Here is a 27,419-nt window from a genome sequence, read left to right as displayed (position 1 = left end):
AGTAGAAAAAATAAGCTGTGCAGCTGCTGAATCTGTCTTCATTTTAGATCGATGAGTGCTACTTTGTAGTTTTTTGGGAGTTTTCAGAGGTGGCAACTGAAGCTGGACACCCCTGATGTGCATAAATTGGCCTAAAACTCAACTTTATATAAATAAGAAGCGACCAGCCTCTCAAAACACAACACAATGCTACTGTAATGCTTTGTCGCATAGAAAATGAATGGAAAAAGTGGAAATGATGAATTGTGTGGACACCATTACAAACATATGGTCAATGTCTGTTCAAATGTTTCATTGCATTTTCAGAAGTTTGTGAAATTCCAATTGAAGACAACATGAATCAAAGCATGTTTCCATCAGCTGACAACTGCAAATGTGAATATTTAAAAGAATTTAGTGGCAAAACTGCTTATCCTTCCTTTATACTTCTTCTCTGCTCCATTTGAGTGGCAGATATTCTACATTTTACTTCACATTTATGTGATCAGAGCAAAGTCCAGGTCTTCACTGGTCCCTTGTGTTTGAGTTCTTCTTCCTCTTATTCCCTCACTAGTTGTTTCTTTGCAGCAGTTCAGCCATAAGTGTCTGATTCCTCCAGCTGCTGATGCTGAGATGCGTCTGCTTCTTGAACTCTGAGTGACATTCGCTGACAGTTTCTGAGTCTCTAATGAACTTCTGGCCTGCAGCAGAGGGAACTCTCGGCTCCTGGATCGGTTCTCCTGAGAGCCAATCACTATTTGAAGAAACTCAAATATCCAACTGACCTTCAAATTTTTGATAGACGTCATTGTTGTTTCTCTTAACAGAGTCGAACGGCCGCTCTGAGGAATCTGAAATATGAAACATAGCAGATGTGTCCATATGTTTGTCTGGTACTGTATTAAAATATATTATCACAAAGCAGATTATCAAGAAGATTTGAAATATTGGCCATAAAAGTCTAATTCATAAGTGATATTAAGAAAATTTCTAAACAAGCAAGAATTTACTTTTATTTTACAGCTTTTCCTTGTTTTGGGACAGATAACTAGTTAAACCACAGAAAATAAATATTAATTTATATCAACCATAGAAAACAGGCAAAAAATTTAATGTCCACAAAAATAACGAAAACTAAACAAAATAAATTATATTTGTATATATAAAATAGAAAAAATATAAAATGAGAAAACATACATGTAAATTTATAAATAATAGATAATAGTAATAAAAAAATAAAACTGATGTTGTATTTCTGCAACAGTGGGAATTACAATGTTATTTCCAAATATATATAATTATTTATTCTTATTTTATTTTTTAATGTATTTAAACCAGCTTAAAATATTATTTTACAGATATTTGTTGTTGTTTTTTTTTAAAAGAACATGTATGTATTTTAAGGACAGCAAAATGTTAAATCATTTTTAAACTATTATTTTACAGACTTTTCCTGTTTTGTTAAATTACAGATAAAATCTAGAAAAATGTCAGAGAAAAAGTAAGAAGTTACATGTTGACTGTTCAAAAAAGGCCAAAATTTTACACAATGCCCATATAACAAGTTTGTATTTTTACAAATAAAATTTTATATATTTATTTTTTCGTTTTTTACAGTTTGTAAAATTTCTTCATATTCAGCTTTTTTTTCCTGATTTTTTTCCAGGCACCTTTACTGCCATATTTTCACAGTTTTTTTTGTATGGATTTTATTGATTTATTTATGTTACAGTGTACCATATGACCTGTTTGACTGACCAGCCTGGATTTTACTTGTGAGGTTAATTCACTGCATATATCAACAATAACAACAAAAAAGAATTCCTGCAGACAGTAACTCAGGTCCATCTATGTTGTGACGTAAAACAAGACCATCAACAATCCTGAAACCTGACAAACAATCCCAGCAGTGTCGCATTTTGCGTTTGGTTTGTGGTGACAGGTGAGGATTTGGTCGCTGCTCCGTCTGAAGATCTCCATCTGATCTGAGCTCTAATCCCTCCTGACGTCAGCTCGTCCTCCTCTTCCTGCTCTTCCTCTCCATTTTCCCCTCACTTCTCACCCCCACTTTGCACATCTGCCCTCTTTGTTTCCTCCGGGGTTTCACTTTCAAACCAGCATTTTCTGTTTTTTTTTTCCTTCCTCCTCCTTCCCCTCCAGCAGATTAATAAACTGGGATTTGAAACACTAGAAGATTTAAGACGGAGAGCTAATTTTGAAAGCTGCATAATTTCCTCCGGGTAACAGAAATTAATTGGCTCATATTTGACGAATTGGCTGCTGAAGTGTCTCCGTTAGAAAGCGCCACAAACTGCTCTCATTTGTCATATCAATCAGTGGATGTCTTTTTCTGTTCCTCAAAGGGTGGAAACACGCCGGAGGAAAGAGGCTGTGCACTTTGATGATGTAATAAGACGTGGAGAGGTGTTGTGTTTCATGCAGCACGCCTGTTTGATCTGCGGCTCTCTGGGGAAATGTAGTAGACTTTAAGTATACGTGTGGAACTGGAGAGTATACTAAGTACACTACGTTTATCCAGGGGAAGCCTGCTGGACGCCGGAAAGACGACAAGAAAACCGAATCCAGAAGCTGTGCTTTATTTTCAACGACAGAAGTCACCCTAACTGTACTGCATGCACTGTTGTGTTGCTTCAAATAATATTTTCTGCTACTACAACACATTTACTTTATTGCTTCTGCTACTTTATCTACTAAATGTTCCATTTCTACTACTACTATCATAACTATCTCTGTAATAGTGAACCTACTCTATAAGCAGAGGTGGTAAAAGTACCATGAGTAAACTGCAGAATTAGCCTGTTACAAGTAAAACGTCATGCATTTAAGTTCAGAATAAAGTACATATGTTATTGGATTAAAGTAATGTTGTTGTTAAAGGTCATTTAACTTTTTTATACAGTTTATCTGCTGGATAATTTGTGATTTTCCTTCTGGGATCTACAAAATTTCATCTCAATCTATAATATGACTTCATAATTTATTTGTAGATCATATTTTGTTATTATTGAGTGAAATCTGCCAAATAACTCAAGTTAAAAGTGCTATATTTGCCTCTGAAATGTGCTACAGTAGAAGTATAAAGTAGCAAAAAAAGGAAGTACTGAATGTACTTTCCACCTTTGTTTATAAGAAAGTAACTGATGTCCTTTTTTTCCAGCACATCCTGGGTTATTTGAATGAGTGTGTTGATGTAGTAAAGCTTGATTTATACCCCCAAAAACAACTCGGTGTAGGTCCATTTTCTGAAAACTTGTTGCCCGTCTTCAGGTAACAAACACTCGAATGTGTTAAGTCCTGTAGTTTACAACTGGAGAGACTGCAGACGGCTTAAGAATGTGTTAAGGGTGTAAAAATGAAAGTAAAGTTCAGTTTCCTGGGTGAAAGTTCTGCGTTGGACCAATCCTCCAACCTCCGAATGTGGAATTTGAGTCCATTTCTTTCAAAATACAATTGTAAATGCAGTTTAGTTGTGTAGAAACGTAATTTTCTGTTGCTGCTGTTACCACGCTGCTATAATGACAGTAATCCGGCGTGTTTGTGCAGTTTTACAGGTGTTTCATGGCGTTCTTCAGCTGCTCCACCCCCGAACAAGTCTCCAGCATAAAGACATTTTCTCGGGTGACCAAGACCCTCCGCACCGCCCGCCAGGAGAAGGAGCACCACGTGTCGGCCCCGGCCCCGTCCTCCGTCATGCCCACGCCCAACTCCGTCCACGAGTCCTCGCAGGGCGCCAACCACGTGGGCGCATCGGCGACGAACCGAGACAGCGGCGCCTCCCAAACCCCCGCTGCTGTCAGCCCCAAACCCAAACTGATTCTTGTGGCTCATTACAGGGAATAAAGACGGAGAAACAACAGGAGCCGGGAAGAGAAGGAGCTGGGGCGCAGGTCTCCAATTAAGAAACAAATCCTCTTAATAGCAGAAAAGAGCGAGCGCAAAGTGAGCTCAGCGGGAGTCTTAAATGCAAGCTGGGACGTTGTAATCCCAGAACAGGTTATCGTTGCTGCGAGATCGACAAACAGGGACACACACACACACACACAGACACACACAGACACACACACACACACACACACACACAAAACATCTCATCCTGCTTACCGGAGGCTCTGTGTACAAAGCAGAAGGAAGATATGAAGATTAGGGCTACACATTCTGCTTTGTTTTGAGGTTACACCCTTCGTCTGCCATTAGGATGTACTCGCCACAACACAACCGTCGTGCACAGGAGCACAAACGTTGCATTCAAAGCTCACTTACCTCTACAGGTTTGCAAAAAAGGCCTCGAGGGATTCGTCCCAGATTCACTCTCAGCAAACCTGCATCCGTTTGTTTCTTTCACACAGCAGCAGGGCGGTTAATGTTGAGTTGATTTTGTGGAAAAAGATGAGAATTGTAGGGTCAGAGACAGGCCCACGCAGAGCCAGTGTGGAGAGGCTGATTATGAAACAATCGGGATGCCTGTTCTTCTGGAAAAAAAGAACAAAAAAAAACTGATACGTACTTTCACAAAGTGATTACTCATGCTGGAAGGTGTGCTCTGCTTGCAAAAACATGTTTGTGGGGACAAAAAGTACATTTAAAGAGGATGCAACGGTAACTCTTTAATCTCCTATTTATTATTTAGCAGTTATTAGCAGTATGTAAACATTTACTAAATCTCACTATAGTGTGTTTGGAAGCAGACATTGCAAGTGTTTGTTGGTGTGCATCATTGTCAGCAGCTAGAATTTCCATAAAAGCATTTAGTAAATGTTTCTGTACTGCTTAAAAAATGCTCATTTGGAGACGCGGGGCTGATGCATTCGGATCCGAAATGAAGTGCTTTTGGAATTAAACCCTTTAATTCAGACGTGTATATTTTTGGAGGATTTTGTTAATGAATGTGCAGCGTGCAGCATCTCCAGGGGGAATGTGTTCGCTACGAGCCAAGAATTAGCATGTTTATTAGGTTGCTATTAGCTTGTTGGCAGCATACATGGAAATAAGCACGATTGCACTTTACCGATTTCCGAAGAACTGCGGAGAGGAAGACATGAAATCGCGTTCACTCTGCCCCAGTTAATTCAATTACAAAAACAAATAGAAATAAGCAAACAAATCCTCATAAATAGGTCAAGCTTTTTTGCTTGCATTGATGTGTCTTTGTTACATAACTAAATGACGTTCTTTCTTAATCGGAGGAGTAATTCAGGAGCATTTCAGAGAAGCACAGTGTTCTTTGGTGGCGATTTCAGAAACTATTTGGTGTTCTTTTTTGTTACATTTTTTTTGTAAATGGGGCATATTTTGTCGGCTTAAGTGTGTAGCGACTGTAGCAGAATTATTCTTTTTTTTCTCCTCCACAACAATAATTTAGTCAAAAAACCAGGTGAGTATTTCTCATGACCCCGTTTCCATGCCTGATATTTTGGGATTTAAAGATTTGTTGAGCAACTCCATGCATTTTTAGAAGTGAGAAAGTTTTTATTATGCCTTTATTTACACTTTGCTGTGTATCTCCCCATCACGAGCGCTGGGACTGTTATGAAAGCCATTAAAGGGACATTTCACCCCGTTATGTGGGACATGTATAGAGATTTCACAGTTTTTGAGTTGTCTAGATGTTCCTGAAGCTGCTGTTTCTCTTTGCTTGGTGGAAATGTGGTTTTGTGTTGTCTCCTAATGTATTTTTTTCCTTTACTTATGTAACATAAAATGAAATCGTATCACAAACGGATTGGGATGTCTCAATCTTTTTTCTTTTTTTTTTTTCCATTTTCCTCACTCAAAGTGTGTCTTTGCTTGAGAAACTGGAGCTCGGTTTCTCTCGTTTCTCTCTTTCTTCCACATTCACACGTGTTGATTAATCCATGAATTATTAGCGCGGGCATTATTACAGGCAGGGAAAGCAGATTAGCGCTCTAAATTACAGCCTTCGTCTCGGTGAGAAACAAACAGCATTTTGAGCGTGCGGATGGGATATTGCAACTGCCAGCCATGAATGCATAATGAGCTGAGGGCTGCAAACACACGCAGGCGAAATAAGGCAAAAAGTCAATAATAGAGTTTGCAGAACGTATTGCTCAATCTCATCTACTGGGTGTTCGAGCTCTGCAAGACTGAAAAGTGGCTGTGGATAAATTCCCAGCAGCGGGATTCGAAAAGTGGCACTTGCAAAAACGCTATTTCCATGAAAATCGCTTAAAAACCTCCTGCTGCACAATCCAGGCCTCCTTTATCCGTTATATATGTGGATCTAAACGGTTATCAAAGGTGGAAGAAGCACCAAAATCTTATATAAAAGTAGCAGCAACTCAGTGTAGAAATACTGTTACAAGTAAAAGTCATGTATTTAAAGTTTTACATAAAGTATCAGCATCAAAAGTATTCATTGTGCAGAGCATTATTATTATTACTAAGGAGCTTTAGTTGAAAAAAAAGCAGTGTAAAGGAGTAGAAACTACAATATTTACCTCTGAAATGTGGTCGATCAGTGGAAAAGTATCAGAAACTGGAAGTACTCAAGGAAATGAATGGACTACTTGAGTAACTGAACAGTTTATAGCAGTTCTTTATGTTAAGTAAGTATAAATAAATACTGGATTAACTGCACTCAGATGATCTAAAGTCACCAACTTGGCTGCTTTGTGTTGAATTAAAGGAGTCGCCTTTTTATATGTTTAAGTATTTGGCATTATTTTGTAGAAATCTGTTTTCACTTTGACATGAAAGAGTCTTTTTTAAACATAAATTCTTGCTCAAAAAGCCAGAATAAATTGACTATAATTCAATGTATAAAAGCCACAATTGTCACCATTATTTTTAACCAACACGCTAGTTTTACTTAAGTTAATTAAAGCAAATGTTTACATAAATTTCTTTGTTCCTTTTACATTTGAGACACCTCAAGATGATCTAAATTGCACTATTTGTGGGAATTTTAGCTCCTATTGGCTGCATTTGTGTTGAACTAGAATCGCCACTTTTTATATTTTAAATTATTTGACATTGCTTTGTAGAAGTCTGTTGTCACTTTGACATGAAAGAGTCTTTTTAAGATAAGTACTCGCTCAAAAAGCAAAACGCAGACGTTTGTTGCCACATGATTGCATCAAGCTGCATCAAGAGTCGAGCCAATTAAAGTTTTCTTCACTGCACACTGGACCTGTCTCTTCTTCTTTCTCTCTTTTTATTTTTGCACCCCTGCTGCACTATTCTGCGATTGGGCGAGGAGGGTTATCATGGAGATGAATGCAGAAATGGCTCTCATGTGCATTTGAGGATCACACTTTGCTTGAAGTTAGTTTAAAAAAAAAAAAAAAAACAGCAGCATTGAAACGTTTCAAAGGTTGAACAAAACATCTCGAGTATAATTTGGGTGGACTGACCCTTTTTGCACAAATTGGCTCCGACCTCATTCAACATTAATGCGATGCTGGCTGCTTTGTGCACGCATGTGTGAGTTTGTATCGAGTCTTTTTGTCTGGGATGTGGTTATAAACAGTGCAGCCGTGGCCTTATCGCTCGCAGAGACACCTATTGCGTAATCAGACAGATTAGATACGATTATCAGTTCCAGACATCTGCGACTAACTGCAGCGGCCTTTGTGTCATACTCTATCATAAACTGTTACTCTGTTGTTATGGAGTGTCAGGACACAGCGCCCGCATTTTAATCAAATTAGACTGAGAATTTGCAGGAAATGAATGCTACAAATTGAAGTAGCAGGCATGATGCCGCTCGGCTAATATTCTGTGTTTTGAGCGCAGATCAGGCCTGTTTAACTAATTAATGCTTCGGAATTAGACGTCTTGGACCTCGGGTTCTTTAATTAGTTGCTCCAAGAAGCCGAAATATGTCACTTTAGTAAGTTTGATGTCACAGCAGTGCAGAAGCTGAGCATATACCACAACAGTATCATCAAATATTAACATTTTGGAATGAAATGAATCACGTTAAGGCAAATCTAGGTTCATATGTACAAAGCCTGAACATGATTCCTCACAGATCTGTGTGTTTTTATCAGAAAATGGTTTGTCTCCAACCTCTTGGACCCCTTTTTCGCTTGAGAGATCTAGTTGATGAAGTAACACAGGATATGATGGGTATGGTAATCAACGCAGCAGTGAAAGTTTTCATCAAGGGCAGGACCAGCCGCTAAGATCGCCTCCGTTTTCATTATACTGAAGAGACACTTCACAGCTGGGCACCCTTAGCCTGTTTATTATCGTCAGGTTCGGATATTTAATGCACGCTGTCCTCAGTTTACCTCGTCTGCTGCAGGTTCTACAGCAGAAGGAGAAAATACAAGCAGGTCAAAGCTGTCACCAGCGCTGGGGAGCACATTTGAGATGTTTTATTTCATTCTCAGCAAGCAAGCAGGGACAATATCACAGTGTTATGAGCCAAAGGTCTATATTTAGGGTTGTATGCTGCAATAAACTTTGATATATGTATCCTAGACTGAGCCGCACTGTGGTTTCCTGGCCTGACCCTGCTACCAACCATGCACATTAATCAGATAAACTTTTCTTTACCAAGAATAAAGTAGTGCACAAATGGAAAATGCCAGTTTTTAGACACAGATCTCTCCCGCAAGAGACTTCATCATATTTAGAGTAATATTTGTCTTTCCTTGATGGAAAAAAGCAGTTTTCTTCTCCAAAAGTACATGAGGTTCCATGTAGGAAATCTAAAAATGTGTTTATTATTTCATCAACCACAGGAAAGCCATACACCGATCAGGCATGACATTATGACCACTACAGCTGAAATAAATAACACTTATTATCTCTTCATCATGGCACCTGTTAGTGAGTTGGATATATTAGGCAGCAAGTGGACATTTTGTCCTCAAAGTTGATGTGTTAGAAGCTGGAAAGATGGTAAGGCATAAGGATTTGTGTAAGTTTGACAAGGACCAAACTGTGATGGCTAGACAACTGGGTCAGAGCATCTCCAAAACGCCAGCTCTTGTGTGGTGTTCCTGGTCTGCAGTGATCAATATCTATCAAAAGTGATCCAAGGAAAGAACAGTGGTGAACCAGCAACAGGGTCATGGGCAGCCAAGGCTCATCGATGCAGGTGGGGAGTGAAGGCTGACCCATGCTGACCCCTGTGCGCCGCTGAAAGACCAACAATGGGCACCTGAGCATCAGAACTGGACCACAGACCAATGGAAGAAGGAGGCCTGATCTGATGGATCGTGTTTTCTTTTACAAAAAAGAAAAACATGCAGATCTTGCTGGTATTCCTCATTGTTTACACTGTTCTTCTCCCAGCTGTGCACATCATTGCAAGTAAACAAAAGCACTAAAAAATGCCCAAAGTTATCCAAATCTCGTCAAAAATAACCAAAACTAGTCCCAAATTACTAAAATTTGTCCAAAATGCATAGAAAATTGTCTAGAATGACCCAAAATTAGAACAAAACATGCCAATGGAAGAAAGAAGGTGCAAAAATAACATGGCCTTTTGTGCACTGTTCTGCTTCTAGTTGCACACATCATTGCAAATGTACAAAACTAGACTCAAAATGTGTCCACAATGACAGATCTTGTCAACAACTACCCAGAAATAGTCCAAAATGACTAAAACTTTTCAAAAATTTGTCTAAATTGTGTCAGACATTAGGTGAAATACATCCAGAAAATTGATCCAGAATGACAGAAACAAAAGTCCACTTGTGTCCTGAATGACTACAACTTTTTCAAATGGCTCAAAATTAGTCTAAAATGGCATAAATCTTGTCAAAAATGTTTTTCTAAATGCCCCAAATGACTTAAACTTATCAAAAATTCCTAAAATTGGTCAAAAATGAGGTGAAATCCGTCCAAAATGGCCTAAGTTCATCCAAAATTTATCCAAAATGACTAAAACTTGTCCAAAATGCATCTGTGGGATGTGCTGGACAAACAAGTCCGATCCCTGGAGGTCCCACCTCACAACTTCTAGGACTTGAAGGATCTGCTGTTAACATCCTGGTGCCAGATACCACAGCACATCTTCAGGGTCTAGTGAAGTCCATTAGACGGTTCAGGGCTGTTTTGCAGCAAACCAACACAACATTAGGCAGGTGATCATAATGTTATGCCTGATCGTATATATTTGAAAGCAAAAAAGCAACTTTTAGGGATTTACAGTTCTGAAAAGCTTTGCTGCTGTGTAGAATTACATGTTCCACAGTATGCTTACACATAATTTAACATCCCAGCGTGTTGCCGGACGCTGTGTTAAAAGCTGAGTCAGGCATCTGTTTCAGCAAAAGCTACTAATGATGAATGCTCACACAGATTGCAAATGATGATTTGGCCACATTTCACAAATACCTGCAGGTAAGTCTGCTCATATTTGGGTCGTCGGTGTGCTGTTTGCTTTGATTAGTGGATTGTGTTGAGACGTGTGGGAGGGAACGATTCCGTGTCGCAAATCACAGCTTGAATGTTTCCAGTTTTGGAGAAGCAGGCCACGGGTTTAACGTTTTTTTTTGCCAGATGGCTGTTTGTTTTGTTTGTTTGCTTTTCACTGAAGCCCTGAACAGAGGTGTTTTTAATTCAAATGAGGAGGTAGAGATTTATAATGCAGTGTAATTATAGGCTTCAATACAGATAAATGACATGTGTTTAAACTCAGAAGTGGATTATCACATAGGGAAAGGAAACAAGTACCCCAAGGCAACCTGGCAGACATATTATATGTGTTTTTGTTGAAGATTTTACAGGAAATTTGCACAACTAATGTACTAAAATAACAAATAGAGCATAATTGCCTAATGTAGCCAAAGACTTTATAGAAAAAATGGAAGTTTGGCTTCAGATTTGAACAGTAAAGCAAACATGGAAGCCATCAAGAAAAATGCTGTGGCTTCTTTGCATTTTTTAAAACCACTCACAATCATCTCAGGAGGAGCTAAGCAAAGTATCTGGCTTTAGAGTTGTCTCAATATAGTGAAGGGTAGAACAGTTGTGGTGGAACATCTGCATGCACTGAGGGCAGAACTGTGATTAAATTGGATAATCCAGCCTCCAAAAAACTTGAACTTTTCAGCGCGGTAGGTTGCTAGCCTGGAGGTTGTTGTTATTTTTGTCTTCTGTAGCTGATTTGACTTGTAGCCTCCGTCTATATCCGGTGAGTCAAACTAACTCGCAAGTGACTTAAACCTGCATTCTTTCTATCAGCCGACAGGGGGCGACTTCTCCGGGTGCAAAAAGAAATCAAACTGTACAGAACTCTGTTAGAAAATTACATTATTTCTCTCTTGATTGTTTATGTCAGTAAACATTTCCCTTGTGAGTTTATGGTCTCAATCACTAGCTATGAGTCTCCTTCAATACAGCATGATGCTCATTTTGTGAATTTTGGTCCCATTTAGAGTAAAACAGCTGATAAAGTAAGATACGCTTTACCTTGTGATTGACAAGTGGCCACCATATCAGCATGTACAGCTTCCTCAACTACTCAGTCATGGTTGCTTTGACAGACAGTTCTGTGGTTGTGGTGAAAATCCAGCTTTTCTGTCAATGTCGCACATCATTCACATACATACTCTCCTCCACCTTATATTAGCCCAGAGGGTGTATCATCATCCATGCTTCACCCGAAAAATCCTGTTTTAAACCCTCTTTCAGTTTACATTAAGAAGCCATAATCTATATTCCTAAATCAAGTTGTATTACTTATAATGTGTGTCCACGTTGGCATCTTTGGATGGGAGGATTTGCACCATTTCCCACCATTATGTGCTTGATGTGTGTGCGATTAGGCAGCGTCATGAGAGATGATTGACTTTCCTTCCCTAAAGGAGGTAACCTGTACAGAATACGCCCTCCTACAGCTGCACAAACACTGAGAGCACCTGCCTGGATGAAGACTTCACTCCCAAGCTGTATGGAAACAGTTCACTTACATGTGTTGCTGCTGAATATATCTTCATTTTCAGATTAACAGCGGTTGCTTTAAAAGCTTTTTCTGGAGTTTCCAGAAACGGCGAGTTGTGCCGGACGCCCCTGATTTGCATAAAGTAGCCCAAACCTCAACTTTATGCAAATGAGGAATGGCTGAGGTGACGTTCCATCTCTTTGCAGCTCTACCAGACTGCACTGCATGGCTGTTGCACCTTGACAAGTGGAGCTTTGGTAGTTGTTTTGTGCAGCTCTACAGGCTGTAATGTGGAGTTTGCTGTGACAATGCACACGCAAAATATGATTTTGGCCCCTGAATCAGCTCACCCTGACCATGATACCACATCCATCCATCCATCCATTGTCTAAACACTGCTTAATCCTCATCAGGGTTTCGAGAGGCTGGAGTCTATCATACCCTGGACAGGTCACCAGTCTATCACAAAGATACATATAGAGATGAACAATCACACTCATTCACACCTACAGACAATTTAGAATCACCAATAAACCTCAGTGTGTTTTTGGACTGTGGGAGGAAGCCAAAGTACCTGAAGAAAACCCATACATACACAGAGAGAACATGCAAACTCCATGTAAAAGATCCCTGGAAGGCCGGGATGCAAACCGGGGATCTTCTAGCTGCAAGGGGACAGTTCTCGCTCATGATACCACAGTTTTATGATATTTTATGAAAATGTGATGCTAATTCAGCGCACTCTGGAGGCATCATTAAACGACAGCTGTGATACTGATGTTCATTGTGAACAATTAAATGAGATGAACTGCCGTTTCACTCGGCAGCGCTCTCCAGACTGTTGATGCCGCTGTAGGGATCACGACAAATGTGGATTAACGTTCGTCCACACAAACAAACACGATAAAAAATGAGCCGCAAAAGATAAATGAGCTAATTTGCGACGTCCCTTCGTTTGCCAAACAAACAAAAAAAAAAAGCATCAAAGTGGAAACAACAGGAAAACACCTCCATTATTAACAAGTGATTGTTTGACACGTCCTCAGCCTGTCCCTCCTCTCACTCAGTTATAATTAGATTGAGCAGAAACGTCCCCTCGTCACATCGCCGCCTCATTTGTAACTGGACCGAATCCAAACCTTCTGGGAGGAATGTTGGAAAAGTGAGCGCTAAATCGCTACATGCATCCTCATTAGCCCATTGATAAAGAGAGGAGGGAGGGGATTGGTTTAACTAATCGCTGCGCTTTCAGGATGAATGTGGAGGGAAGATGTTTTCTGACTCTGACTTTGGAACATTTTATTCTCAACTTCACCTGAAATATTATTGGCTCCTTTATGGATTGTGTTTTGTGCACACAAGATAATAAACTGTGGCAGGAAGATATATATAAAAATAAAACTTTTCAAGGACTTCTGTAGTAGAGAGAAAAGCTCTTGCTTTGTTTTAAGTGTGTGGGAGGAGAGTTTGATTCCTAAAATGCTTGTTTACATCTATAGTATATGTGTAAATTTCAAGTAAAGGTGTTTTGTTTGATTCTTGAGTGAAGCCAGGTGTGGATGATGTGTCACTCAGGTGTGGCCGTTTGGACTTCAAGTGAATCACAAAGGGAGCCACAATTAACATTATCATTTCTTCTTTTTGTTGCTTCTGTCATGAGCAAAGAAGGTAGGCAAGTCTTTAAAAATGTGGGGGAAAAGTGATGTTAAGGTGGAAATTGCATGAACATTTCTATATGTTTTTTGATGCCATTTGTTGCTTTGGTTTGCTGTTCCCTATAGATAATGTGAAAAATGCTTTATTTATTTCTCCTGGACAACTATGACATCTGTGTGAAACTAAAATGAGACTATTGCCGAATAAAAGGACAAAATCTCAAATTAGCCTCCGTTTGAGTTTCAAAAAGACCTCATTAGATTGGTGTTTTGGACCTGATTCTCATTTCTGGATTTAAAAAAAACTATTTAGAGAAAGACACAGTTACATAAAGTTTGCATTAAGTTAATATAGTGTATTTTCACAGCTCAGACTGAAGCAAAAACAATCTCAATTGCGTCGCTGTTGTGTAGCTTTTCAGTTTCTAATGTGATCCTCCCTGCAGCGGTAATTTGAGGAGGGATGAAAGGCGACGATGTCCCCCTTGTTAACAAAATGACCCAAATACGTTCCCCTTGTTAACCTGCCATCCCCTCTGTGTGTGTTTGTTGGTGGTGTTGAAACAAACAGGGCTCAAATTGGACCATCTCTCTTGTTAAAAAATAACAAATCTCCCACTGGTTCGCCCAGTTGTCGAGCAAATGAAGATGTTTAAATTTCCATTTTTTTTCTGAATCCATAGGAGATTAAAGTTAAGCTTGGAGGGGCAGCAAATTTTACAACTGATTGAAGTCCGTTGCTACTTTTCAGCCTCGTGTGCAGCGCTGCAAGCTTAAATACGCCTTAGTTTGATGGAATAGTTGGAAAATGAGGCAGCTTCTTAAAAAAAAAAAACGACCTGGAGTGGGACTTTTTTGGCCCCAATTTCCCCGTTTGTAATCCTTTTTTGTTATTTAATTCCACCTGTGCCTGTTTTTTGTTGGCAGAGAAAGTACAAACCATGATTTTCAGGTCCCACTTCAGCTTTAATTTCCCCAAACAAAGCTTGACTCTTCTTTTCTTTTAAACTACTAGCCACCTCTCAGTCAGGGATAAAGACCTCCAACTAACAAATGACCCTCATTCAGCCCAGCGCTCCCATTAACTCCTGGTCGATAAGCAGAGGTCCTGCTGAAAACAACACTTGAGAGGAGGCAGAGCCAACTCTGATCACACTTTTTTTTTTTACCCCCAAAAAAAGCCACTGAGGGTGAAAATCCATCACAAAGCCGCAGCTCGATCAGACATAACTGCAGTTAAAATTTATGGTGTCTGTTGTTAAGGTAGAAAATTGATTTCTCCTCCCTGAGCGCTTTAGCTCCTGATGGGGCGCCGGGATTATGGGTGCTGAAAATGTGCCAAAAGTAAGTGATAAATGGGGTATTTATGGTAAACAAATTATGCTAAAAAACAAATTATGAAATGCAGACCAAACAGAGTATGACAGAGCGAGGGGTTGGGGGGGCTGGTGAAAGCAGAAATAGGACGAAGATAAGAGCTCAGATAAGCGAAATGGATAAAACGGTTAATTATTGTGGGAGATCTCTGTTGCAAATGAGATCTGAGAATAAATTACATGAATTCTAAAACACAAATGCAGATATGAGGCCTAAACTAAATGAAAATAAATCACATCTGGTGGTGTTTTCTGATAAACAGGTTCTGTTCTAAACCTCCAGTTTGGGCTTTTGGACAATCAGCTGCATAATTTCTAAGTATTTATGATGCTATATTATGTAAGTTGAGTGGAGAATGAACACCATTAGTTTACATTCATGTAAAATATGTTCTATTTTTAACTTTTGAAGCTTTAAATGATGTCTGACTATATCACACAGTATAGTATCATACAGTTAATGCGTTCTTATGGTGTATAAACTGCAAAAAGGCCATATCAGTAGTTTAACTAACAGCAAGTATGATGACTTTAGGCAGTTTTTGGGAGGCTGGCCTTTTGGACAGCATACCACTTGAATTTCTTGTCCACACATTAATATATTGTTAAAATATCTACTAACATTAGCTGTTTCCAAACTAAATCTGAACCACTTTCTTACCAAAAAGAATTTCTTATTCCGGTACCAGCATAATTAAATTCACCCAGCTTTGGTCACAAGTTTACAAGTTGTTGCTAAATTGCAAATAAGTCAGTCTATAACTTTTTTTGAGAATTGTAATAAACTGACCAAAAATGTGCTATAGTTGATGTTAGCTGCCATCCCTGCTCAACTGCTAGAATGTAGTGTGCACAACTTTTTAGGACAAACTTTATTTTTATGTTACAAAAGCAGCTAAAAGTGCTGCACAAAGACAAAATTGCAAGCAAAGTGTTTCACATTAAAACAGATATTAAAGAAGAATAAATGGAAATAAAATGCCATAGTTGGTATAATATAAGACTGGAAATAATAATATATAATAATATATGGTCTAAAAATAAAAAACTGGGCATACATTGGTTGCACAACATTACATGGAAAATTATGCAAGATTGATGGTCTAGAGGGACTTTTTGCACAAGAAAAAATGTATCCAAGATTAAATATAGACTGGAAGAAAATTCATATTTAAGTCGTTAGTGAAATAAGATCATAGTTTCAACATTTTTGCAGCTTGTTCCGCACTTTAATAGTGTTTCATCTCAACAACAACAAAAACCTTAACGGTAAAGTTTGCATCAATCTTTTTGAGTTGAGACAACTTTTAACGAAATTCTGTTGAACCAACAAATTGTGCCAAGTTAGAGGAATTAACTCTTCCTCTACAACCAAAGGGGCTTTAAATTACCAGTGTTAATGGTCTTGAATTGTTAAAATAGAGGAAGCGATTTAAAATTCTGAACTCAAGGAGAATAAAAATTAAGTTCCGAGGCCAGTTTCATGAAGTTACATCAACCTGAATGAAATTTTAAGTAAACTAACACAGAAATTTGAGTTTAAATTACACACAATATTAAGTTGATGCAATCACCAACATCATGTCAAGTCAGCCAATCAAAATATTGTTTGTAACATAAATACTCCATCAAAATCGGTACGTTACATTTCTATTTTGCAACCATGCATTTAATTAAGCGATGGGAATAGCTTCCTGGAATTACTTTTTAAAATGCATTTACATCTGAAAGCAGTTTATTTGAATTATGCTAATGCTAAAGCAATTAGTTCAGACAGGTGGTTTGCAGTTAACCATTTCAAACTGCTGTGTTTCAGTCTTTCTTGGCTTCTTTGCTCTACAAATCAGTTCAGTTGAAACCAGGTACGGTAGGCGTTAATGGAGAAAGCCTCACTGCTGCTTGAATTTGTCGACTCACCTGAGTTGTGTGCCACCTCAGACAAGAAAACACAGATTTTAAGCCACCTGGACTGTTGAGGGAACTTGTTTGATAGTTAAATTATGCCTGACTTGAATTAACAACTCAGTGCAGCCCATTTGTTTTCTTTAGAGCCTTTGTTCATGCTCGTTTCTTCACTAAATATAATTAGTTTCATTTCATGGCCTGTAAATTCATGAAGCTCCATGAATGTATTGCTGATGCGGTTATTAATTTCAGGTCAGCAGTCATGCATTAGTCCACTTGTAAAAACTCCCAAACCTGCTGCATTTTGTAGAGTTTAATAGTCTTTTTATCTTTTTTCCCCCCCTATCTGCCTCATCAGTGTTGGTGTCATTTGACCAGTAAGTTAACCAACAGATGAGTTTCCTCAAACTGCTGGGCTTTCTCTGACATCATACAATCCTCTTGCCAGAGCTTGAGCTTGCAGTTTATTTCTCACCTCCCTGTGTGATCATTAGCACTTAGCATGCTTCATTGCTTCCCAAGCTTTTAGCCCATCTTCTCCGCATCCGTCTCTCTCGCTGATTAAATATTCCATCTTCCTCTCCTTGCCTCTCTTCTGTGTTCTCATCCGATTCTAACTTTTAGACCAAGCTAAGCCGGTTAAGTCCGATAATGCCATTTGTGTGGAAACAACGTGCAGTTTGAGGTCTTAATACACTTGGAGACACACAAACAGTGCAAATGATTTCTCACAATGCATCATGTGTGGAAAACTGTAACAGGTGTGAATGTGTTTGTTGATTGTACACATGAAAAGTGATGGATTAAAAGAAGGCTTCAGAGAATTCAAATCCTACTTTGTCGCCTTTCCACATTGAACCAGCCAGACGTCTGTTTGTGGAAAGTTGTGATAATTTTCTGATGCTGCTTCCTCAGATAAGGTGAGATGTTAGAAGAGCGATAGCGTATAGCATCAGACACAAAATGGTTTGAAAACTTCCATGAAAACTGTCCAAATGGACTTTTTTCAGCTGCACGATCAATCATCACCTCTTTGTTTTAATAAAGCCAAACTGATCACTTCTGTCACTGTTTCCAGACAAATAAACAAGCAAAAAAACATAGTTTGACTCAGCCTCATACTGTACTGTTAAGCCCAAAGTGATTCATAGTCATGCGGAATTTTGATTTACAATAGAATTTCATTGGACATTGTAGGGTTCCTCTGGTTGGAAATGACAAACAACTGACAAAAGATTCGTTGTTGCCTAACATCTAGAGATATTAATCACAAATTCTAACCATTTCTGTGGATATTTTTCCATTTTTACTAAATATCGTGTCCAAAGTTTATTTCAATTCCCTTGAAATTGTCACAGTTTTTGGAGACAGTGCAATTCCTATACCATTTCAAATGTTCCTGGTCATTTCTACAATGTCCAAGGCCATCCTGATGAATCTAAGCAACTCTGGTAGCAACTTAAGGCAGATAGTCCAGTAGACACTGCACAAGGCTGACCTTCCTGGACACCAAAGAGGACTTTACTACTTCAAGATAGGCACACAAAGTTCACAGTCTTTGCAGAACTTGACCTAGACTAAGAAGAATGCCTTCTGTGGTTAGATGAGACAAAAACTGAGTTGTTTGGACACAGGGGCGTGACTTTTATTTGAAAGAAGGGAAATTAATTCAACCCCAAAACACCATCCCCACAGTCAGGCACGGTGTTGGGAATATAATGCTTTGGGGGTGTTTTTCAGCTGATAAAATGAGAAAAGAGGACTACAGTAGGAATCTCTGAGGAACACATCAGGCAGTCTGCAGGAATAACTTGGCCTTGGGCAGGATTGTACTGTCCAACAATGCAACAATCTGAAACATACAACCAGACTGGGCAAAAAAAAAAATGGTTAAAAGACAACAAAATCATTGTTTTTAGTGGCCCAGCCAGAGTGCAGACCTGAATTTTTATTAAGAATCCATGGAGGAAAGTGAAGACCAGAGAGTGATCCAAAATCCCAGCGGAGACAAACAGCTTGTTTGCAATTCTAAGGACTGCTTGATTGCAGTCGAAGAAAATAACGGCTTTGCCACTGATTACGGAGAGAGGGCATAAATAATGCTGGTCATGGCATTTTTAGCAAAAATGAAGGAAAACATAGGAAATATTTTTTAAAAATCAACATCTAACACAGTGTCTTAGTGTCTTTTGTCACTGACTGGTCGTTTGTTCAGCCAGAAAATCATTATAAATCAAAATGTGGTATGAATATTTTTAGCCTCAACAGTTACTATGTTTTATGGTTGAAGTTAAATAAACAGGATGAAAAAATGACACTATATTTGATCAACTATAAAAACATTTAACGTGAGAGATTAGAGAGGTGACAACACAATTTTACTGCAACACTTAACATGGCAAAAGCTAAATGCAAAACCATACTGTGGAAACTCTTCTCAAAAAGTCCAACTAAAAGAAAGATTGAGAACATTTTCTCATTTCTTAACTGGCAAAAACATAAATAGGCTTGTTTTCTTCTCGTTTTACTGTCTTTCTTCTGCAGTGCTCATTGTGCTGCTAGTCTGTAATCACAGCTGCGAGTTCATACATTTTTCCTGTAAACAAGACTTTAAACACACGTATCTATTATGCACATTCATCCACTCGTTTTGTGTTTGTCTTCGTCGTCTTCGCCGCTCCCCAATGGGCTCGGGGAGGAAATGTCAAAGGTCGCATTGAGTAATGATTACATTCATCACAGCAAATTACTCTCGAACAGTTGCACCCACTCACACGCTGTCGGATTTCCACCTGAGCGTGCACACACATGCGACACGAGCACGGCCACGTGACGCTTGTTTATTGTCCCGCCATTCGCTTCCATCCATCATCCCTCACCTTTGTCCTTCCCTCCATCCTGCGCCTGATCACAGCGATGAAGACAAATGCTGCCGCTCATCCGCACCTCATAAAAACATGCTCGCAAATATCCTTGACCTGCGTGGCTCCTGCTTCAATGCTCTCCTTCCTCCTCTGCCGGCCCTTTTCTGCTCGCACTCTCCCTGTTTGTTAACCTCTTGTGCTACTCCGTGTCGCTTAGATACAAAGATATCACGGAGGCAAACAATTCGGTGCCGCTCAAGAGGCAAAACACAGTGGAAAAAGAGGCGAGAAGTCTTACAGGAATGATTAAAAATTACTATTTATTGGTCACTTTTGTGCCTGACCTCTCATAAGTCACTTTCTCCCTTTTTGTCAACCTCCTATTTTAATGTGTACATTTGTGAGTTCAGCGCTGGTTAGACGCCTGCCAGCTGTGAACAACTCGGCAGACGACGACACTGAACAGGAGAAGCCGAGCTCAGCTGGACTGTGATGGATACTGTGGGGAAAATTGTGGGACTAATTGTGCTTCCTCTCACGTCGGCTGCTGTTCTTCCTCACTTCTGGAAGTGAGATGTGATTTTTAGGATATTCGAGGTGTTGTAAGATAATTCCTCTCCTCTAAAGCAGCTATTATTTTTAGCTTTGAACATACATTGGAGTGTGTGTGCTATTGCAGACTTTGCACATGTTCACCTGGAAGGACTTAAATGAACTTTTGAACACACGGTTTATGATGAAATCCTATATTTTACTTGTTTTACTATATTCGGCTGCTGATATTAAGTGTATTATTCCTTTGTATTTCTCATTAACCGTATGCTCTCTCCCATGAAGACTTGCCGCTAATCCGGCTGACCAGGAGGCCTTATCTTGTCTCTCTTGCAGATGTAAATCACAGGACATAGTTTCAGGGAGGATGAAAGATAATTTTGTGGAGTGACAGAGTGTCTCATTAGTAAATAAAGCTTGATCTGTATATAACAACTAGACAGATGAACATCCATTCTAAAGTAGTGCGTCAAGGTTTGGTAAACACTGAGTGGAGATTTGTGGTCTTGTATTCAACATGTTGGATGCAAGTGAGGAAAAAATTCTAACTACAAGGCTTTTGATGACTCCAGACTCACTTCTACGTATCCAACCCAGTCTTCACAAACTTGTGTTCCTATACAACTAAACTGCTTTCTCCAGTTAGTTTAGAGAGAAAATAAATGTTTGCCAGGTTACGTTAGTTTGTAATGTCAAATATGTTGCTGATGAACATGCTGTATTTTTGCCATGTATTTTACTGCTTCAGTCATCTGTCAAGTAACCCAGAAAATGGAGGAGAATCTTCAATTATGTCGTGGGAAAAGTTGTATTTTAATGAAAAACCCAAGCATTTATCCTAACTCTACCCAGTACTTTTGGTGCCTAACCTTCTTCCCAAATTTATTACATGTAAAAGGGTTTAGCAAGGTGGGACATTTTCCTAAATCTAACCACAGTTTTGGTGCCTGGACTTAACTTCAAAGCAAATAAAAATTGAAAGTAAACGACAGAAATCAAAACTTAACTGTGAGACTGATGGTCTCTCGTCCGCCACAGGGCATGAAACTATAGGCTCATCTCATTTCAGACTCCTCGGTCCTCTGGGTTGTGACCCGGAAATCGATCTTTGTGCATCATGACAATCTCAATCCCTAAAATGCACATAGAGAATCGAAGAAGCTACTGGAGGCTAATCCTCGCTGTGTCCTTGATTTAGTCTTGAAATTTGCAAAACATGTCGTCAACAGGATGGGCAAAACCTGTTTCCTCGACGTCTTGCATCTCCTCCGCTTGAATCTGAGGGACTAAAAAGCAGCGAGAGGAGCTGAGGAAAGGAATCAGAAGATGTGCAGTTTGTGAAATGAGATAATGGGCCGGTCTTCTGGGTAAAAGTCTGGTTGTTGGGTCATGCCACCATCCACCACCTCCTGACTTGGACTTTGTTGCTCTTTCAAACTGGCTACATTTCCCACCATGTGACGAGAAAATTAAAACTCTAATTGCGAATGCATTTTAGTTTAGCTGTGGAGATGTGGTTGCTAGCTGAGTCCTGCAGCATATGAGGCAGGTGGTCATATTGTTTCAGCTCCTCTGTGCTCTTTCCTGGCTAGTATTCGATCTCCCACCGCTGAGGTCTGTCTCGCTGCTGCTTAGCTCTTTAGAACTCGCTCATTCTGCTTCCCAGAAAGCTAGCCTCTCTGTTGCCCCAACTGCAAGCTGCCCTCAAGCTTATGCCCGCTGGATCAGTTGCAAGTCGTCCTGGATGGCCGGCTTCGCTCTCCAGCAGTTTCTCTTTGCCAAGGCTCGCCTCTTGACTTTGTTGCTGTGGAAGAAATCTGGAAATGCAATGATTTATATCAGGATCTAGACAATCAATCCTGTCCTAAAATGGTATTGTTCAAGCTGATGAGCAACTGTTGCCACCAATCCTGCTCACCTGAACCACTTCCTGCCAAACTGTGCTCCTAACACCTGTGAAAATAGCCTGTTTTCACCAACTTTGGCACCGATTCTCCTCAGTAAAAAGACAGTGTTTCCTCCTGATGCTTTTTCCGCAGTGATCTCTAATAGCAAGGTGCTTTTTTCACAGGCTTTTATAATTTATGTCTTCCTGTTTGTGCAGGGAGTCGCTCTTGTTGTTGCAGACAGAAGCATCTCTTACAGTCTTATTAAGCTGCCTGAACATCTCCTTTCTGAACTACATATATAACAGGCTTTTTTGCCTTGGAAGACAAAGTGATTTGCAGCTGTTTGCCTCTCAATCACCCATTTTCTAACGGCAGTAGATGCAGAGCTGCCATACAATCATTTGACCACCATAAGGAGGGTTCAGTGTCTTGCCAAATGACACTTTGGCATGTGGACCCATGGATCCAATCTCCAACCCGCTCCACCAGCTGAGCTACAGCCGCCTTTCCTCTCTAATTATTGTGTCGGGCCAATTAACAGCTATTTTTGAAGGCAAAAACTCCATCATCTATAGAGGCATAGTGGTGCTTGTTGAAGTAACAGAGCACACCTATGATGTGCTTTACTTTATTTTAAAGGTCATCCAACCAATGTTCTGACCTGAATGATTCCATCTAGTTGTGCCACATTTGAATCATCCATTCTGTAGAAAAAGTTGCACTGCAAGCAGAGGTCAAGTTAATCTCACAGGTTAAGCTATGGAGATGCTGCAAAGCGAGCTTTCACTTCCCGCAGGCTTCATGGATGCAGCACAAGCTGTCTAGGTTAAACAAGCCGGCTTTGTACTGCATCACAAATAAAGAAGAAAAATCATCACAGGAGCAAATGGTGGATGAATGAACGTTGTGCAACCTTTTAGTCTTGGGTAGCACGGTGCAGAAAGAAGTAGAGCTCACTGTGCTGTTCCAAGGCCACTGGGGTCAATATGGGTCAATTCAGACAGAATCCAGGAACTATGTTGCTGCACTGAGTTTTTGTTCAGTCTGCATGAATGTGTTCATCCACGCCAAAAGCTATTTTTGTTTTCAGCTATTCTAGGCCTCAAACATTTTATTTGGGAAGCCGTTTTGTGAGTTCAGTGACAACAGAAATATAGACTCCCACAGCCATGAAATTTGGTGAGGAACCAGACAAAATGGCTTCCAGCAGAGAATTGGATCTTCAAGCACTTAACAATCTACAAATTTCAGCAAGATTCTACAAACTCCATGTATTCTATTTCCTCATTGAAGGAAAAAAGTGGTGTCCAAGTGGTGCGCTTTGGCTTCACATCATTTCAGGATTATTCAATGATTTTAACTTTATGCAAAAACAACTTACTCCAAGATGTTACAATCTTGCACATAAGTACTGGTTTGGTTAATATATAATTGAGGGATTTATGAAGTACATGTATACATTTTTTATTAAAAGTTAAAAGACAATGTTTGTTCATTTTGATCATATCTTTACAAATTCCATAATTATTTATTATGGAAACAATCACTTAAGAAAAATGACTGGATATCACTAAAATATTAACTAAATAACAGCCACCTTCTAATTAGCTTAACGATTATAAAACGATCTTATTCAAAAATTGTTTTGATTGTGTTCTTTTTATTAAGTTGAGATAATATATCAAATATATGTCAAATTTTATATGGAAAATAAATTGTATCTGTGTCCCAGAAATCACTTTCCACTAAGTTACCCATTACAAAAACACCTCCCCAGGAAGTGTGTTAATTCCAGATCACATGACCTGCTCCACATGATGTCATTTCCCCCTGAAGAAAAGTCTGGCCAGACTCCAAGGCTTTCTGACTTATTTAATATAAAGTAGTGTGTGAGGCAAGTGTGGATTTATCGCTTGTCAACAGGTTTACTACAATATCTTTAGAAATAACTTTCAAATTCAATTTTACTCAATTGTATATATAATATTTTCAAAGAATCTTTCAGTAAAAATGCCATGTGGTGTTTGGTTAGAGGCGGCCATGTTGATTTTAGGCCTGAAAACAGCAAAAATATCAACTATGATACCTGTCAACTATGTTACAAAAAGTCCCAAATTATATCATGACCCGATTAATTTGGATATATTCAATGTTCAGTGCTACAGAAACTTCAAAGTCCAACCTGGCAACATTGCCAACATGGCTTTTAGGAACCTGAAGTGTTGAAAAAGTGGCTCATCTGAAGAGAAAGACTAAACTTAACTTTGGATTTCCTCTGCAGAGACTGAAGAACAACCATCTCTGCTGCAATTCTGAGTAAACAGCATTGACAGCCCAACTGAGGTTTTCCCCAAGGCACTTCTTGATTGAAAGATTGTCATTTAATGAACCAAATGCCAGAACAGACAAAAACCAGGTCTCTCATTTCCCAAACAATATCATCTCTGTTCTTCTGATGTTTTTCTGCTGCTGTGGTTGGGAATAAAACTTCCTCTGCAGCACTTTAAAAATGTTGAGTTACATTACAGCACAGTAGCAACCGGAAGCACACAATCGACGCAAAGACCAGGAAATCAGATGTGCAAAAACCCACATATGCAAAGCTGAAATTGTACATCTATTTTTTAAGATTAAATTTTGATGCCAGTATTGCTAAAAAAATTAAAAACTGATGCGATTTGTGAACACGTTATTAAACAAGGCCACTTGATTTCCAGATGAGTCACTGGGACGTCGACATGAATATATCAAGATAATTTGTCACATCCCTCTTGGCTCCAGTTCAGCACAGTCCTCAGCTTGAAGTATGCAAGAGTCAGTGATAGTCGAATTTTAATTCTTCGACCCGATGAAATTCTCGGAAGATGTATGAGCTGAAAAAACAGATTTTCCTTATTTCTTTTCTTCCTGGAACCAAAGTCCTTCTGAAGTGCTTAAAACTGACACTTTTTCATAGTTCTGTCCTCCCAGCCAGGAAATACAGTCCAGCGAAAACACCAGCACTTTCACATTTCTTTAATAAACCTCCTGCCTTCTCGTGCTGATGTGTCTCGCTGCATTTTCCTGCTGAGTCCTGAACTTTGTGATACTTTGCTGTCAGCTCATCTGGGGCCAGAAACACAGAAGCAAGAGAAAAGCACGAAGATGAAAAAGACTTCTTGTTTCATTGATAAATTGCAAACAAAAGCAAACTAAATGAGATTTTTTTTTCTCCTCTTTGCTATTCACACATATCCCTAAATTTGGGAATTGTGAGGCGCCTAAGCTTTTTAAGCCTTTGCACACTTACTGGAAGCTGCTCCATCCACGGCTGGATTATGATGGCACCTATGGTTCTTGTGGAAGATGAAACTCATCAAGTTTCTGCTGGAACGTGGCACCAATTCCGAGAAAAATCTGAAATGCAAATGAATGCACGCTTCCATCCGCCACTGTTACAGGAATGTGAGTCGTTGGTTCACGGAAACAAACAGCTGTTAATTCTTCAGTCGGGTTCTTTTAGGTGACTGCAGTAGAAGGAGGTGCACGTAATTAAAAGAGCACCAGTTAAACCTCAGTGTGGAAAACTGATTGAAATCAGACTCTTTACGTCTTCACAGATCTTATATTTCATCTGCAGTCATTTTCCATGCTTCATGAGTCTGTTTTTACTGCACTTTATCACATTTTGCTTTAATCAGAACACCAGTTTTTCTAACCTCATCAGTCTTTTCTCGCAATATATCAACCTCTTTTAATTTCCAGCATTTCCACTCATTGTTTTATCTTCTGCAAAATGAAAATGCAGGTTTGTTAGAAGGTAAAGTGCAGTTATTTACTATTTTTTGCCCGGCTGCTTGGCATTTCTGACAAGAAAATGTGTTGATATTGTGGAGGGCAGGGGTTAAATGCAGCAGCAGCAACAGGCAAAACATTTCCCAATACATTTCTACAAGGCCTGTATTTTAATGAGAAACACTGTAGACATCAAAGTGTAGGTCTATGATTGACGTCTTTTGACAGACTGTGCTTAAAGTTCTGATGCCTGCTGACAACCCTGAGCTCTGAATGTGGTAGCTGGTGCAGTAAAACCTTTGCAGGTACACCCTGCTGGGTATCAGTAACAAATACAAAAGTGGTGGTGTCAGGCTGCCACTAAGAAAGCAGAAATTATTAGCAATTAATTAATTAATATGCATAGACCGGTATTCATACTTGCATTGAAAGGAAAGAAACTGACACTCCACAGTTGTAAAGTATTAGCTGTGTCTCCCAAAAAATATGTTCCTCTAGAACTAAACCATTCTCATTTATGTTTGGAGGAAAACTTAGTTACTGCAGGACTATGCTTGTTTATCTATATATTTGTACTGTTTAAATTGCTTGGAAGCAACTGTAATATTAACAATTTCCCCTCTGGGATCAATAAAGTATTTCAAATTCTGATTTCTTATTTAACTTTTCAAATTGTCTAGTTATGTGAATATATGCACAGTTTTTAATTTTGTTGCACACAGTGCAGTGATGATCAAGGAATTCTATTCTCGTGTATATTGGGAGGGATGAGACACCCTGATATTCAACAAAGAAATGGAGGAGAAGCTTCAAACATGTTGTAAAATGGGCTTGTTTTAACACACACTGTGCTATTTTTCTAAACATAACCGTGGAATTTTGGTGCCGAAACTTAACGAAGCTCCTAACATGTAGTTAGGAGTTTTGTGACGATCGCCACTGGTTTGTTTGTCTGTCTGTCTGTCTGTTAGCAACATTACTCAAAAACAGACTAATGAATCTGGATGAGATTTTCAGGGAAGGTCAGAAATGACACAAGGACCACCTGGTTAGATTTTGGCTGTAATATATTTATAGTCTGGATCAATGGATTTGTTATTTTAAGTATAAAGGATGTTTAAAATTGTGTTTTTTAATAGAAGTGTGGGCAGGTCACTGGTGTGAGAGGAGAATATAAGAACCAGGTGGGCAATCAGTGTAGTGTGTGAGAAGGAGGGGGTGAGGCTGAAGCTGAGGCTGAAGCTGAAGCTGAAGCTGAAGCTGAAGCTGAAGCTGAAGCTGAAGCTGAGGCTGAAGCTGAAGCTCTGCTCTGCTGCTGCAACTGCCATCATCGACTGCACCTGGGTGAGTCCTTTGTCTGACTGTTTGGTTGGTGAGCTATATTTTGTACATGGAAACTAGTAAAAAACTGGAGCTCTGGAGCAAAACCTCTTGCTGTCAGCTGCTTTTTATGGTGCCATCATGCTTTGCCTTTAATGCCGTTTGGCTCATCCAATTTGTAGAGGCTTATCACCATCAAAACCCTACATGGTTACATCTATATT

At 39.3% G+C, this 27,419-nt stretch overlaps 1 protein-coding gene and 1 long non-coding RNA gene across 2 annotated transcripts in view; one reads left to right on the top strand and one right to left on the bottom strand.

Moving 5' to 3' along the window:
• The window catches only part of tmtopsb (teleost multiple tissue opsin b), a 47,883-nt gene extending 42,164 nt beyond the window's left edge, over window positions 1-5,719 (top strand). Inside the window, exon 4 of the mRNA XM_023272860.3 lies at window positions 3,544-5,719. Coding sequence (XP_023128628.2) covers window positions 3,544-3,840 — 297 coding nt within the window. The 3' untranslated portion in view covers window positions 3,841-5,719. The remainder of the gene's footprint in view (window positions 1-3,543) is intronic.
• LOC129347947 (uncharacterized) lies at window positions 172-4,392 on the bottom strand. The gene is made up of 2 exons (XR_008600299.1): window positions 4,261-4,392; window positions 172-830 (listed from the first exon to the last, which is right to left on the bottom strand). It is a non-coding gene; the product is annotated as an uncharacterized LOC129347947 (long non-coding RNA).
• Window positions 5,720-27,419: the final 21,700 nt, after the last annotated feature.

The sequence above is a fragment of the Amphiprion ocellaris genome, chromosome 22, assembly GCF_022539595.1.
Source record: "Amphiprion ocellaris isolate individual 3 ecotype Okinawa chromosome 22, ASM2253959v1, whole genome shotgun sequence".
Taxonomy (NCBI): domain Eukaryota; kingdom Metazoa; phylum Chordata; class Actinopteri; family Pomacentridae; genus Amphiprion; species Amphiprion ocellaris.
Note: the sequence above shows the minus strand (reverse complement) of the source record. Positions and strands in the feature narration are given on the sequence as shown.